The sequence below is a fragment of the Carassius carassius genome, chromosome 34 (assembly GCF_963082965.1).
Source record: "Carassius carassius chromosome 34, fCarCar2.1, whole genome shotgun sequence".
Taxonomy (NCBI): domain Eukaryota; kingdom Metazoa; phylum Chordata; class Actinopteri; order Cypriniformes; family Cyprinidae; genus Carassius; species Carassius carassius.
Window position 1 is genome coordinate 3,650,456 of NC_081788.1, and position 16,915 is coordinate 3,667,370.

The 16,915-nt window shown below is 37.6% G+C and overlaps 1 protein-coding gene and 1 pseudogene across 2 annotated transcripts; both read right to left on the reverse strand.

The window, feature by feature from the left end:
• Nucleotides 1-12,467, reverse strand: part of LOC132114720 (peptidyl-prolyl cis-trans isomerase H-like) — a 32,106-nt pseudogene extending 19,639 nt beyond the window's left edge.
• A 1,721-nt stretch (nucleotides 12,468-14,188) lies between these two features.
• On the reverse strand, nucleotides 14,189-16,246 carry LOC132115071 (NADH dehydrogenase [ubiquinone] 1 alpha subcomplex subunit 7-like). 2 transcript variants are annotated; one of them, XM_059523474.1, is made up of 4 exons: nucleotides 16,047-16,246; nucleotides 15,786-15,835; nucleotides 15,339-15,476; nucleotides 14,189-14,722 (listed from the first exon to the last, which is right to left on the reverse strand). In XM_059523474.1, the coding sequence occupies exons 1-4, from the start codon at nucleotides 16,095-16,097 to the stop codon at nucleotides 14,677-14,679; spliced, it is 285 nt and encodes a 94-aa protein (XP_059379457.1). In that variant the 5' UTR covers nucleotides 16,098-16,246; the 3' UTR covers nucleotides 14,189-14,676. The 2 variants fall into 2 exon arrangements, with proteins under 2 accessions (XP_059379457.1, XP_059379456.1); XM_059523473.1 differs by having other exon boundaries at nucleotides 14,189-14,726; nucleotides 16,047-16,240.
• Nucleotides 16,247-16,915: the final 669 nt, after the last annotated feature.

Genomic DNA, 16,915 nt, shown 5'->3' on the forward strand with positions numbered 1-16,915 from the left:
ACTGCTATAAGCTGAAAAAAAACGAAACAAAATCCAACATGCCAAATATATCAAGATAAATGTCTAAAATTCTTACATTTCATTCCACAGAAAAAAAGCATAAATAAAACAATTGACAATTTGTTTATGTTACATTTGTTTGTAGGGCATGTTCACACCGAGCGATAATGATAACTATATCTACAATGGTAACTATATTTGTGTCCACACCAGTGAATGACAATGGTCTGTTTATTGTTAGCTTGACCAGCTGCTACTTACGTTTGGCAAATAAGGAAGAACAGATGCTTTGGGGTTTTCAGTTTTTGCTGTTCTTGTAGCATGCTATGTTTCGAGTACAACAGTGAATGTAGCAAATGTAATCTGATCTGTAACAGGGAATTTAGCTTATGCAGTCAATGTAGTGAAATATAAACAATACATATTGTGAAACAATATGCTGTCTTTTCTACTGCAACTTTAAATGGGTCATCGGATGCCCATTTTCCACAAGCTGATATGATTCTTTTTGGTCTTAATGAAAAGTCTAACATACTTTGGTTAAAATTTCTCAATTGTGGTGTAAAAAAACATACATGCATAGCAGATATGTTCACTGAATTACTAATAAACCTAACAGATCACTCAGTTAGAAATATCAAGGGTTCACACAAAACAAGGGGAGTCTGCCTTTAGTCACATCCCGCAGTTGGAATCAGCTTCCAGAAGAGATCAGATGTGCTAAAACATTAGCCACTTTTAAATCTAGACTCAAAACTCATCTGTTTAGCTGTGCATTTATTGAATGAGCACTGTGCGATGTCCGAACTAATTACACTGTGTTTTACGTATTCACTGTATGTTATGTAAAATCATGTTCTATTTCTAACTGTTTTAAATTCATTTTAAATAAGTCATTAAATCAAAGTTTTTAAATTGCTTGTTTTATTTTTGTGATTATTTTTGTTCATGATTATTTTACTTTCTTTTATATAAAGCACTTTGAATTAGCATTGTGTATGAAATGTGCTATATAAATCTTGCCTTGCCTTGTTTTCAGCAAGCGGTTCTATTCCATGTTGCTTTAAATGCTAATGAGTGATATGGTAGTGGGGTGATAAGTTGAACAGACACATTTAGGCAGATCGAAGATCGGCGCATCCACTTCAAAAATGAATGTTCAGCGGCTCAGATATCTGGAGTAAATGCCGACTGCTATATTCAATGCTTAATCAGGAGACATTCTTGTCTTCACCTGCACCGGAGTCAACACAATGGCAGAACGCTTACAGCTCACTCAGGAAGGCCATGGCCTTGCCATCACGGAGCAGTGTCACCGAGGTGGGTTAAACACTACATGTATGCTAGGTTGGACATGCGCCCAGTACTTTTACCTGTTTGCAAATCTACTAAATTTATAATCAACATTTGTATTTTGTCACCTTTTTTCCTCTGAGAATGTAAAAGAGACATGCAGACTAGGCACGTTTAAAAATTCAAAATGTGAAACAAACACTGGTTAAAACTCTTCTTGTTCGGGCTTCAGTTGGCAAATGCCGGGAATATTCTCCACAACAGAGAACAGCGTCCCGTCTCTCCATGTCAGCTGTAGTTTTCGATTTCCCTAATCTAAACAATCTTAAATTCGGTGCTTAGCGTCTACGTCACGGCTCTCAGCCCGCCCACTGTTCGTTGACTGGATGGCTGGTGCGGAGCCGGGGAAAATCTGGGAGCTGGTTACTATCTCAGACTGAGTACAGAAGCGAACTGAAATTGAGCGGAAGTACGAAGTCTGACGTAGTCAGGCTAGATATGTACACAGACTTCCAACACACATTTATGGTCAAACAACAACAAAAGTGAATTTCGAATTCGATGACCCCTTTAAAGGAGGTGAGACAATGTTGTCGAAACCTGCACTGGATACCAGAGGTATTTGTATGTTATTCTGTTTTCTGTGCAGAGCTTCTCCAAAATTTTGTCTGCTGTTTAAACGTGCAATCCCTTTGAATATACAACCCGAATTCCGGAAAAGTTGGGACGTTTTTTAAATTTTAATAAAATGAAAACTAAAAGACTTTCAAATCACATGAGCCAATATTTTATTCACAATAGAACATAGATAACATAGCAAATGTTTAAACTGAGAAAGTTTACAATTTTATGCACAAAATGAGCTCATTTCAATTTTGATTTCTGCTACAGGTCTCAAAATAGTTGGGACGGGGCATGTTTACCATGGTGTAGCATCTCCTTTCCTTTTCAAAACAGTTTGAAGACGTCTGGGCATTGAGGCTATGAGTTGCTGGAGTTTTGCTGTTGGAATTTGGTCCCATTCTTGCCTTAAATAGATTTCCAGCTGCTGAAGAGTTCTTGGTCGTCTTTGACGTATTTTTCGTTTAATGATGCGACAAATGTTCTCTATAGGTGAAAGATCTGGACTGCAGGCAGGCCAGGTTAGCACCCGGACTCTTCTACAACGAAGCCATGCTGTTGTTATAGCTGCAGTATGTGGTTTTGCATTGTCCTGCTGAAATAAACAAGGCCTTCCCTGAAATAGACGTTGTTTGGAGGGAAGCATATGTTGCTCTAAAACCTTTATATACCTTTCAGCATTCACAGAGCCTTCCAAAACATGCAAGCTGCCCATACCGTATGCACTTATGCACCCCCATACCATCAGAGATGCTGGCTTTTGAACTGAACGCTGATAACATGCTGGAAGGTCTCCCTCCTCTTTAGCCCGGAGGACACGGCGTCTGTGATTTCCAACAAGAATGTCAAATTTGGACTCGTCTGACCATAAAACACTATTCCACTTTGAAATAGTCCATTTTAAATTAGCCTTGGCCCACAGGACACGACGGCGCTTCTGGACCATGTTCACATATGGCTTCCTTTTTGCATGATAGAGCTTTAGTTGGCATCTGCTGATGGCACGGCGGATTGTGTTTACCGACAGTGGTTTCTGAAAGTATTCCTGGGCCCATTTAGTAATGTCATTGACACAATCATGCCGATGAGTGATGCAGTGTCGTCTGAGAGCCCGAAGACCACGGGCATCCAATAAAGGTCTCCGGCCTTGTCCCTTACGCACAGAGATTTCTCCAGTTTCTCTGAATCTTTTGATGTTATGCACTGTAGATGATGAGATTTGCAAAGCCTTTGCAATTTGACGTTGAGGAACATTGTTTTTAAAGTTTTCCACAATTTTTTTACGCAGTCTTTCACAGATTGGAGAGCCTCTGCCCATCTTTACTTCTGAGAGACTCTGCTTCTCTAAGACAAAGCTTTTATAGCTAATCATGTTACAGACCTGATATCAATTAACTTAATTAATCACTAGATGTTCTCCCAGCTGAATCTTTTCAAAACTGCTTGCTTTTTTAGCCATTTGTTGTCCCCGTGCCAACTTTTTTGAGACCTGTAGCAGGCATTAAATTTTAAATGAGCTAATTAAGTGGATAAAAGTGTAAAATTTCTCAGTTTAAACATTTGCTACGTTATCTATGTTCTATTGTGAATAAAATATTGGCTCATGTGATTTGAAATTCCTTTAGTTTTCATTTTATTAAAATTTTAAAAAACGTCCCAACTTCTCCGGAATTCGGGTTGTAAATGAAGTCTGATTGTCAGGGTTTTGTTCACCAGCTGTAAAAAATAAAACAAAAAATAAGGTTTAGGAAGTGAACCCAAACATATATTTCCTCTATTTTGTTATCGTTACAGTTGTGTTGTGCACACTGCCATTCTCTTACATTTTAAAATAATGTTCTTGGTGTGAACAGGCCTTTACACTGTGTGTACAATTATATAATTAGAGGTGATTCTCACAATCATTTAACTATATTTTGTCACATCCCCTTTTTAAATCCCTCTACTCCAGGACCATCTCTTGTTTTTATGGTCTGGTAATGCTTATGTTATACAATCTACCAGTACATCACATTATTTTACTAAACTGATTCTATAAAATTTTATATATTAAACTAGATAAAAAAGTTTGTCAAGACAAACTTTAAGTTGGCTTGAGAAAGTCTGACAAGAAAGTTTGAAAATGTGAAAAGTTTAAAAAGTTTAAAGTTTAAAAAGATTTAAAAGTTTGAAAAGTTTAAGTTTAAAAAAGAAAGTGATTAACATATTGCTAGCATTACAAGCAAGTGACTACCATGTCATTAGCATGATTAGCGTAGTTGTTAGCATGATGCTAGCATGATTCGCAAGTGACTAGCATGTAGTTAGAATGATTAGCAAGGTATCTAGCATGTCACTAGCATGATTAGCAAGTGACTAGCATGTTGCCAGCATGATTAGGAAGTTACTAGCATGCGACTAGCATGTTGTTAGCATGTTTCTACCATGATTAGCATGTTGCTAGCATGTTTCTAGCATGACTAGCATGCGACTAGCATGTTGCTAACATGATTAGCATGTTGCTAGCATGATTTTAGCATGATTAGCATGTTGCTAGCATGATTGGCATGCGACTAGCATGTTACTAGCATGATTAGCATGCGACTAGCATGTCGCTAGCATTTTTATAGCATGATTAGCATGTTGCTGCCATGTAGCATGTTTCTAGCATGACTAGCATGCAACTAGCATGATTTTAGCATGATTAGCATGTAGCTAGAATGTTTGTAACATGACTAGCATGTTGCTAGCATGTTTCTAGCATGATTAGTATGCGACTAGCATGTTGCTAGCATGATTAGCATGTTGCTAGATAGAAAGATAGATAGATAGATAGAAACAGATAGATAGATAGAAACAGATAGATAGATAGATAGATAGATAGATAGATAGATAGATAGATAGATAGATAGAAACAGATAGATAGATAGATAGATAGATAGATAGATAGATAGATAGATAGATAGATAGATAGAAATAGTCAGATAGATAGATAGAAATAGTCAGATAGATAGATAGATAGATAGATAGATAGAAATAGATAGAAATAGATAGATAGATAGATAGATAGATAGATAGATAGATAGATAGATAGATAGATAGAAATAGTCAGATAGATAGATAGATAGATAGATAGATAGATAGATAGATAGATAGATAGAAATAGTCAGATAGATAGATAGATAGATAGATAGATAGATAGATAGATAGATAGAAATAGTCAGATAGATAGATAGATAGATAGATAGAAATAGTCAGATAGTCAGATAGATAGATAGTCAGATAGATAGATAGATAGATAGATAGATAGATAGATAGATAGATAGATAGATAGATAGATAGATAGATAGATAGATAGATAGATAGATAGATAGATAGATAGATAGGCTTTCTCAAGCCAACTTAATTACTTTTGCTTAAATGGAAGTCATAAACATAATCAGAATTTGGAATAATCTACTTTTTGTCAATAAAACAGTATTTGTTTAAGCAAAGAAGCTCTGTAAAGCTATATCTAATAGCACTATGTTATTTATAAACCATACTTTGGAAATAATAATGATGATTTGGCTTTTGAAAGTGTTTTTGTAATTAATTTCAAAATCAATGTCTAACTACTGGTAATCTATTAATAGCTTAAAGGAGTGTTCTGGGTTCAGCACAAGTTGAGCTCAAACAAAGTGTTGTAATACCTCAAAATTAGTTTCACAATTAGCTGTTTTTATTTTAAAGAAAGAATTTTCCTTCTTTCCTTCTTCTCAGCACATAGAGATTAATTCTCAGCACATAGAGACTCTTTCACCTAGATATTACACTATAGAGACTGTGTCTGTTCCCCGAACTAATGATAAAGCTTGGCTTATTGAATATCAGATCCCTTTCTACGAAAACACTTTTTGTAAATAATATGATCACTGATCATAATATAGATGTACTCTGTTTGACAGAAACCTGGCTAAAACTTGATGATTACATTATTTTAAATGAATCCACCCCCCAAGATTAGGCCTAAAAAAAAAATTTTTGGTTCCGGTTTCCGACCGACCCTGTCAATTTATGTGCGACCCAAATTTATTTTATGAGACTGGGGAAGAACGGTCTTTCACACATCGTTAATTAAATTAGTTTCCTTTAAATGCTGTTTTACACTTAAGTAATCCGTTAAAAACCATTAAGTATTGCATCAAAACCCTTTAACTGTCAATTCCTAAAGTGAGCTATAACTTAAGGTTTGGAAATCGTAACATTAAGAGAAACACGGGAGGAGTCAACAATATATCGCGGAACAGAGAGGGCACTGACAACATGCTGACAGACAGGACATTAACATTACCAGCTTACTTTTAATATGAAAAAGTCTCATTTGGTTATTTCACCTTTCAAATGTGGTCATTTTTTAAAGAAATGTAAACAATAAATACCGTTTTGTGGCTCTTGAATGTGTCGAACAGATCGCTGTAAGTTAGATCATCAGTTAAAACTAACTGATCGTCTCTTGCTTCTAGTTAATTTATAGCATCAAAATCAAATAAACCACATAAATGAGCATAACAAAGAATGTTGTTTGACTACAAAAAGATGTCTGTACACTCCGTTTTTCAAGTTCAAATCCTCCATGTTAATCTACTATGAGATCGCCTGTCAAAAATCCCGCGAAGGCTTTTTGTGTGTGTGTGTGCGTTTTGCGTGTCTATGGCAACAACAGACTTTAAACGGGAATACAGAATCACTGTCGTAAAAGTACCGGTACACACATTTAAAATCAGCACGCGTGTGTGTAAAACTGCCACTGGAGAAAAAAAAAAATAAAAAATAAATCCCTACCGACCAATGACCTCAACTGACAACCAACCGGAACCAAACTTTTTTTTTTTTTAGGCCTTACTGTTATAAACATGAGCCACGTCTAAAAGGCAAAGGTGGAGGTGTTGCTTCAATTTATAACAACATTTTCAATGGTAATGGAAATCATATAACATTATCCAGAGAAACAAATGTTAATGATAAATCCCCTGTTATATTTGTACTGGCTCCTGTATAAAGGCACCATACAGACTTTATTAAAGGTGCCATCTGTCATATCTGGCAAAAAAATCAAGTCATACTCAACATTCCATACCAGATGGGGGCAGTATGCCTCAATAAAGTGAATTGGTCTACTCTAGAGTAACAAACGAGAAACGGCATAGTCTCTATGCTCCGCCCCTACCTTCACAACAACCCTAGAGCATAGCCGAAGCCTATAAGACAGCGGTTCTCAATTGCAGTCCTCGCGCCCCACTGCTCTGCACATTTTGAACGTTTCTCTTAGCGCTTCAGACATTTGTTCTATTCGAACATAAGTGCCCTGCGAAGTGGACATCACAGGATATTCAGCCATGATTCCAGTTCGAAGCGAACGTAGCTATATGTTCCAATCAAAGTGCATTGAAGTGTGCAAGATGTGAATTTAAATTGTATTGATTTACAGAGGTATATGATGTCACAGTTGTCCATGTTTAAAGACGCTGCACAGCCCAAATCAGTGAATGAATGTTTCGATGTGAGGTAAACTTAAACAGATTTCCCCTGCTCAGAGAGTAGGGAGCAATGAACAATTGGAACACAGTTCTTGCACGGAGTTCATTTCTAACGAGCTGATTATCTGAATCAGGTGTGTTAACAAAGAGAAACGTGCAAAATATGCAGAGCAGTGGGGCGCGAGGACTGGAATTGAGAACCGCTGCTATAAGAGGACGTTTTGCCTCCAGAGGAACGTTGGGTGATGTCAAGTGATTTTGAAACATGACATCTTCAAGCTACTCCCCTTCACCTTTCCCAGTGAATATGTTCCTATTCGTTTTGTTCATATTACATTGAGTTGTATAAACACATTATTTGAATTAAATTAATTTGACAGACAGCATTCTGTCAACATCATTGGTCAACATCAGACAGCTGATGTTGACCAAGCTAGCGCCAACCAACGTAACCAGAGCTGCCAACTCTCAAGCATTCACCGTGAGACACACGCAACATCAAACGCAGCTACGGTTAGCCATCGCTAACATAAGCACGTTTATAGAACAGCCTTCGATACATTTCTATGTTATAACTTCCCGAAGAAAAATACACAAACATATAAAACAAACTTCTAGCGAAATACTAACAGCATCTAACTTACCAATCCAAAAGAAATGTTGCAAGTTCGGTGTCGAACCTCATTTCTTTCAGGTCCATCAGTTGGCTCCAGCGATTGAAAGCAGTGCCGATGTTTACTCTGGTTCGGCTCCTTTTCTTATCGGATTTGATTTGTGATTCCGAGCGCGGTTGTTTCCCTGTAGCGGGTGGTGGTCTCTTGCCAAGGGCTTAAGTCATCCTTCCGCTCTCTTCCCTGAACTGAAATGTAGTGGGCTGTACTTTCCACATGATTGACATCAGGTATAAGTACGCCCACAAGCCGTGCGAGTTATTCGTGTATTGCAGGTTGGCTGGTGGTTATGTTGCCCGCATACCGCCTCCCATGGCCGAAACTGGTATTACGACACCTGTCGGGCCGGGGCTAGTAATGCTACTGCTAATTAAGGTTGGTATCTCTGCAGCACTATAACTTGACATTTTTTTAATGACATCATCGCCCTTATTTATTCTCATACTTTTGATGCGTGTAGGTCATTTTTTCAATATTTTTACCTTAATTTTTGCACATGGCACCTTTAAAGAGTTTTGTGATTTTACATCCGAGTTAGTTCTGGCTGCAGATAAAGTTTTAATAGTTGCTGATTTTAAAATCCATGTTGATAATGAAAAAGATGCATTGGGATCAGCATTTATAGACATTCTGAACTCTACTGGGGTTAGACAACACGTTTCAGGACCTACTCATTGTCGAAATCATACTCTAGATTTAATAATGTCACTTCTTGTTACAAGTATGGAAGAACCATCACCTCTACCACAAAAGACTGCTTTTTAAGTTATCTTCCTGATGTATCCAAATTCCTTAGCATACCCAAAACCTCAGAACAACTTGATGATGTAACACAAACTATGGACTCTCTCTTTTCTAGCACTTTAAATACAGTTGCTCCTTTACGCTTAAGGAAGGTTAAGGAAAACAGTTTGACACCATGGTATAATGAGCATACTTGCACCCTAAAGAGAGAAGCCCGAAAAAATGGAGCGCAGCTGGAGGAAAACCAAACTATAGGTATTTCGTATTGCTTGGCGGGAAAGTAACCTATCCTACAGAAAAGCATTAAAAACTGCTAGATCCGATTACTTTTCTTCTATTTTAGAAGAAAACAAACGTAATCCAAGGTATTTATTCAATACAGTGGCTAAATTAATGAAAAATAAAGCCTCAACAAGTCTTTACATTTCCCAACACCACAGCAGTAATGACTTTATGAACTACTTTACTTCTAAAATCGATACTATTAGAGATAAAATTGCAACCATTCAGCCGTCAGCTACAGTATCACATCAGACAGTGCACTATAGACCCCCTGAGGAACAGTTCCACTCATTCTCTACTATAGGAGAGGAAGAATTGTATAAACTTGGTAAATCATCTAAACCAACAACATGTATGTTAGACCCTATACCATCTAAGCTCCTAAAAGAGGTGCTTCCAGAAGTCATAGATCCTCTTCTGACTATTATTAATTCCTCATTGTCATTAGGATATGTCCCCAAAACCTTCAAACTGGCTGTTTTTAAGCCTCTCATCAAAAAACCACAACTTGACCCCAAAGAACTAGTTAATTATAGACCAATCTCGAATCTCCCTTTTCTGTCCAAGATACTAGAAAAGGTGGTATCCTCACTATTATATTCCTTCTTAGAGAAAAATGGTATATGTGAGGATTTCCAGTCAGTATTTAGACTGTATCATATTACTGAGACAGCTCTCCTTAGAGTTACAAATGATCTGCTCTTATCATCTGATCGTGGTTGTATCTCTCTATTAGTTTTATTGGATCTTAGTGCTGCGTTTGACACAATTGACCACAACATTCTTTTGCATAGATTTGAAGACTTTGTTGGCATCAGTGGAAGTGCATTAACATGGTTTAAATCGTACTTATATGACCGCTATCAGTTCGTAGCAATGAATGAAGATGTATCATATCGATCACAAGTGCAGTATGGAGTACCTCAAGGCTCAGTACTAGGGCCACTACTCTTCACGCTTTATATGTTACCCTTGGGGGATATCATCAGGAAACATGGTGTTAGCTTTCACTGTTATGCTGATGATACTCAGCTCTATATTTTTTCGCGGCCCGGTGAAACACACCAATTTGAAAAACTAATGTAATGCATAGTTGATATAAAAAACTGTATGACGAGTAATTTCTTACTGCTAAATTCTGAAAAAACAGAGGTGTTAATTATAGGACCTAAAAACTCTGCTTGCAATAACCTAGAACACTGTCTAAGACTTGATGGCTGCTCTGTCAATTCTTTTAAAATATTGCTTATTACTTATAAAGCCCTGAATGGTTTAGCACCTCAGTATTTGAATGAGCTCCTTTTATATTATAATCCTCTAAGTCCGCTACGTTCTCAAAACTCAGGCAATGTGATAATACCTAGAATATCAAAATCAACTGCGGGCGGCAGATCCTTTTCCTATTTGGCGCCTAAACTCTGGAATAACCTACCTAACATTGTTCGGGAGGCAGACACACTCTTGCAGTTTAAATCTAGATTAAAGACCTATCTCTTTAACCTGGCTTACACATAACATACTAATATGCTTATAATATCCAAATCCATTAAAGGATTTTTAGGCTGCATTAATTAGGTAAACCGGAACCGGGAACATTTCCCATAACACCCTATGTACTTGCTACATCATTAGAAGAATGGCATCTACGCTAATATTTGTCTGTTTCTCTCTTATTCCGAGGTCACCATAGCCACCAGATCCAGTCTGTATCCAGATCAGAGGGTCACTGCAGTCACCCGGATCCAGTACGTATCCAGACCAGATGCTGGATCAGCATAAGCTCGGCATCCAGCGATGTGGGGGCAGCTTCAGACGGGGCCTCGGACCACGCTCCCGGGTCTGAGGCAATAGTAGACATGGCGTCGTCCTCGTCATATCCAAACGAGAGCATTTCCCTTGCTTCAAGTGGAGGGCGGTAACTGGCCTCAGAGTATGAGAGGGGATCTTCCACGTGAGGGTGGCGTGGGCGTTGGGCCGATGCCAGTACCTCGACAGAATCCGTCGACGGAGCTCTCTGCAGTCTCCCGGTTCGCGGCTCGACGGCGGCGGACGGGGGAGAGGCAGGAGATACAGGGCCACCGTTGCGGGTAACGGCCAGCCTTGCACGAAGGATCTTGATGGGAAGCTCCTCACAGGCACGACATCCCGAACCTTCGAATGCCGCCTCTGCGTGAGCCCGACCCAGGCACAGCACACACTGCTCGTGTGCATCCGGGAAATCAATGGGCCCACCACACATGCGGCAAAGAGACATCATAAGAGTAAAATCACCGGAACGTGGGAGGGGATAATTTTCCACAATTTTCCGCTCTGTATGCGTGAATCCACGGCGAAACCAGACTCAAATGAAGAAAAAAGATTCTGAGGTTATATAGCTTATATTGATGGCTGTCAGCCAATCAGGTGAGGGCGAGGGCGCCATTGGCTATTTGCAAGCAAAAGAGTTATTCAATCAGACTTCATAATTTCGAGGAAATGGATTTCCCCATACGTAATGTCGAAAGACCGACTCGATAAGGGAACTACCACTGGCTCTGCACCCATTTACCTAAATTTGTTACTTCAGACTTATGTGCCTCTAGAAGCTTATTGTAATGTGATCTAGAGATCAGTTTTTGTGACAAGCAGCTGAGATACTGAGGTTTCCAGTTAACATCTACATAACATAAAAAGTGTTGTGGGTCATGACACAATAATGAGCCGAGGTAAGTAAAAATAAAACAACTCAAGAAAAATAAAATAATAACAACAATAAATAAATACTTTTATGCAACAAACTTAATTTCTGGGCCACTTGAGATGGAATGACGCTCGAAAATCAAGCAGTAAAGTAGGGATTAAACCACTGATCTATAATATAGATATAGATCAGTGGATCAAACACTTCCTTTCTCTTTAGGCATTTTGGGAATCAAACACAGCCCCCTTGACACCTGATATGAAGCGCTTCTGAAGTGGCATTTAGGTGTCTTTACACAGACTGTTTAATTTATGCTGTTTAAGTAGTCAAATAAAATTTAAAATAAAATAAAAAAGGCTCTGCGTGATTTAGCGTCAGTTAGCTGATCTGCTAATGAAAACAGTAACGTTAGGGCGAATTAAACTTACTTGTCCTCCAACGGTGACGTCGAAAAACACTATCGGGTTATTAGGATTTGAAGGCTGAACGTTCATGGTTGTTTTTAGGATTATATCACTCCAGACAGCAGAAATATGAACTATTAATGTTTCCCAGTTCTTAGATTCTCGGGAACGATTCAAACATGTTCACCCGTGACGTCACTACGGTAACCTGCAGGAGGACTTTCCTCGGACGCTACCGAGGGACATTCATCCAGCTTTATTAAAAACATCTGAATTTTTTCTCAGGATTAGACGTCTGTGCACAATAAAATAAAATAAAATAATTTAAAACCAATTAATTAAAAAAAGAAAAGAAAAGAACCAGGAAGTATGACCATATTAGCCCGGTCCTGTCAACACTGCACTGGCTCCCTATCAAGCATCGTATAGATTTTAAAAATATTGCTTATTACCTATAAAGCCCTGAATGGTTTAGCACCTCAGTATTTGAATGAGCTCCTTTTACATTATAATCCTCTACGTCCGCTACGTTCTCAAAACTCAGGCAATTTGATAATACCTAGAATATCAAAATCAACTGCGGGCGGCAGATCCTTTTCCTATTTGGCGCCCAAACTCTGGAATAACCTACCTAACATTGTTCGGGAGGCAGACACACTCTTGCAGTTTAAATCTAGATTAAAGACCCATCTCTTTAACCTGGCTTACACATAACATACTAATATGCTTTTATTATCCAAATCCGTTAAATGATTTTTAGGCTGCATTAATTAGGTAAACCGGAACCGGAAACACTTCCCATAACACCCTATGTACATCATTAGAAGAATGGCATCTACGCTAATATTTGTCTGTTTCTCTCTTGTTCCGAGGTCACCATAGCCACCAGATCCAGTCTGTGTCCAGATCAGAGGGTCACTGCAGTCACCCGGATCCAGTACGTATCCAGACCAGATGGTGGATCAGCACCTAGAAAGGACCTCTACATCCCTGAAAGACAGCGGAGACCAGGACAACTAGAGCCCCAGATACAGATCCCCTGTAAAGACCTTGTCTCAGAGGAGCACCAGGTCAAGACCACAGGAAACAGATGATTCTTCTGCACAATCTGACTTTGCTGCAGCCTGGAATTGAACTGCTGGTTTCGTCTGGTCAGAGGAGAACTGGCCCCCCAACTGAGCCTGGTTTCTCCCAAGGATTTTTTCTCCATTCTGTCACCGATGGAGTTTCGGTTCCTTGCCACTGTCACCTCTGGCTTGCTTAGTTGGGGACACTTCATCTACAGAGATATCGTTGACTTGATTGCAAATAAATGCACAGACACTATTTAACTGAACAGAGATGACATCACTGAATTCAATGATGAACTGCCTTTAACTATCATTTTTGCATTATTGACACTGTTTTCCTAATGAATGTTGTTCAGTTGCTTTGACGCAATGTATTTTGTTTAAAGCGCTATATAAATAAAGGTGACTTTGACTTACAGAAGATAATAATGATAATGTTTATATTATATTAATATCAAACAGAGAGAAAAACCTGTGAATGAAATTTCATCTTAATAAAAGGTCAAATACCCGAAATTAGTAAGGTACACGGTTACTGTCATCTGGGCAAATAATGAAACATCTGGTTTTCACATCTGCTTTCACAATTCGTTCTTCCACATGTTTTTTTTTTTTTACAAACATTAGATCACTGATTTAAGTCTTCAGAAACGTAACTGGTTTAACATTTTATTTTTTACTCCCTTTTATGAATTACTCAATGTATTAAAAAACTGGAGAGTTACAACTGTTTGTTATTTAGTCATACTGTGATTGTGAATAATTATGAATTATTCATTTTGGTTATCTTTGATTACAGATGCTTCTCTTCTCCAGATCTAGAAACTCAAAACCGAAATTCCTCTCATCATATTTTTGCCATAGCTGTGCCTGTGGCTTTAGCATAAGAACACATCTATAACACAATGCAACACAGCAAGTCACATTTATATCTGGGGCCATTTGTACTGTGCTTTATATCAATTTATATAATTAAATGTGTACAGTTAATTGTCAGCTGGCCAAATCAGAATTACCTTTTCAACTTGTTATTCATACAAAATGCTGTTTCATAATTACTGTTTACATATTTGTGAGGAGCCAAAAGTTAGATTACACTTTAAACACAGATGTTCTTTGGGAGAATAATTTATGAATATCACAAATTTTCCCTTTAGATAATATTTCATATATATATATATATATATAAAAGACATTCTTCTCAAATCAGTGTTGATGGGTTGTCACAAGGTTGTCTTCAAGAAACAAGATAAACCAATAAACACTTAAACTTCCTTGTTATAGTAATCCATTAATCATAGAATAAACAGTGCACTGAATATGTTTCTTCTATTATTCTATTATTATTCTTCTTTATTGAGAATAACACATATATTAGACTGTAATGCTAGTCGACGCTCAGTGGGAGGTACTTCAGCGGGGACCCAGGAGTAACGGGGCGTCCGAGCTTTCCAGAAGACTCACTGTGAATAGAAGAAGAAAAATCAACAGATTTAGGACATGGTTATCATGAAAAGGCATAATTAAGCAGCATTTAAACCCCATTCGCCAAACAAATTACGATTGAAATTAAGAAATAATATGTAGCATTAAATTATTCAAATCTTTTTAAACCCAGGCTTATATGTGCATGTACTATTAATTCTACAGTGTTAAAATTAGATGTTTATATGCATACATGTATTGTTTTACCAATTGTCTATAGCATTATCATGATAGTACAGAATCTTTCTGTTCCAGAACATTCAGATTTTAATACACAAATTTGCAACACTGGAATTATTATATGTATTGGGCAATTAATAACAAGTAAGCAAGATATGCATAAAATAAACCAAGAAACATAACAAATAATATTTTATAAATATATTTTTATTAGCAGATGCTATTTTACCAAAGCTTAATATACAAAGGGCAAATAACATTGTATTTGCTCAAAGTAAGCATTCATACCTAGCTAGCGACTGTATCATGGTACTTTCTATTGAAGTGAATGAAGTGTCTGCTAAAAACATAAAATAAATGCACCATGCACAACACTTTAACATAATCTGTGTTAAGCAAAGCCAGCCCACCTTCCAGCTGCTAGGGCCTTGTGTGAAAACATGAGCACACTTGGGGGAACAGACTCTCGGCGTCCATCTCTCCGACAGTAGTAGTTATTTGCAAATTTATGGCTCGGTCCAACGGGAAGTGTAGGTGGAGGCTGAGTCCTACCATCAATGACATTGATCAATATTAGCCATTGCATTAATTGTCATCATAACATAACAGTGCTTTGTAAATAAGGCTATACTATATAATATAAATATAGAAGTATTTTAACTATATTTTACATTCTCCTAAAAAAAACAGTTTTTTTCTAGACAGCAAATACAATTTTGAAATTGTTTACTGTAGAACCATTAAAATGGTGAATAATAATAATAATAATAATAATAAACATTTTCACCTGCAAAAAAAAAAAAGTTAGATAATTCCACGAATTATTATAAAAACAAGTTATAGGCAAGAATATCTACCTCTTTGAGATCTCGGTGTACCGAAGTTGTAGTTTGGACTGGAGATCGTGCTGTTAGGGAACGAGAGAAAACTGCATTTATGTAACGTTAGTGAACAAAATATCATATAGACACGAAAAACTGCTGATTATTAACGCAAAACAAGCAAGCAAACTTAAGCATACACACAGAGACTTAAACGTTATTTTCTAACCGTCTCATATTACATCGATACGTTCGGATCTGTACGTAATAACTGATTAAACGATCATTATATCTCACCCCTGACAATACGTTCCTCAGTCTCTGGATAATTTTGGTAGCCGACGCCATCCTCGCATGAAGGTGAACCCGCTGCTCTGTGAATCTGTCTCTGGATCAGTGCTGCTGACCGACCCCTCACTGTAACACACAGAGTGTGAGCGAGCGAAGCTGATCCTGGGTCAGTTACAGCAGCAACGGATCGACCAGCGGACCGGAAGTCGTCTTCTTACTCTTTGGTTCAGTGGCTGGTCACATCCGAACGGGATCGCCACCAGTCGTACAAATTGCCTGCCTAATGAATAATCATACACATTTTTTTTTTTTACAATTTTAACCACTTTAAACCGTTTAGAAATAGACAGATAATTATCCAGCTGTTACCCTATAGCTATACGAACTGATCTAATATATATATATATATATATATATATATATATATATATATATATATATATATATATATATATATATATATATATATATATATATATATATATATATATATATAGCAGATTAAACCTATATGAATGCGATATGGCTGGACAGGCCAGTCAAACGTTTCACTGCATTTTTCATTTGTCTGTGTAGATACCTAATCATTTAAATAATCAAAAACACCTAATTATTCTGCTGTGTATGACTGGGCTCCATCTATCTGACGGGTATGAGAGAATTTTTTTCTTGGGGACTTCCAGTCTGGGACATCGAATATATTTGAGCCTGACTAAGATAGGTCTTGATGTAGAGCTTGAAGTCTACGACGCTGTTTCATGGGTGGGAATTAATCAGAACCACCCATTCAAAGCAATGCCAGCAGAAGAGACACAGTTCAACGCATTACTTCAGCGGGATCCCGCCACACACCGCTATTATACTAATACTAATAA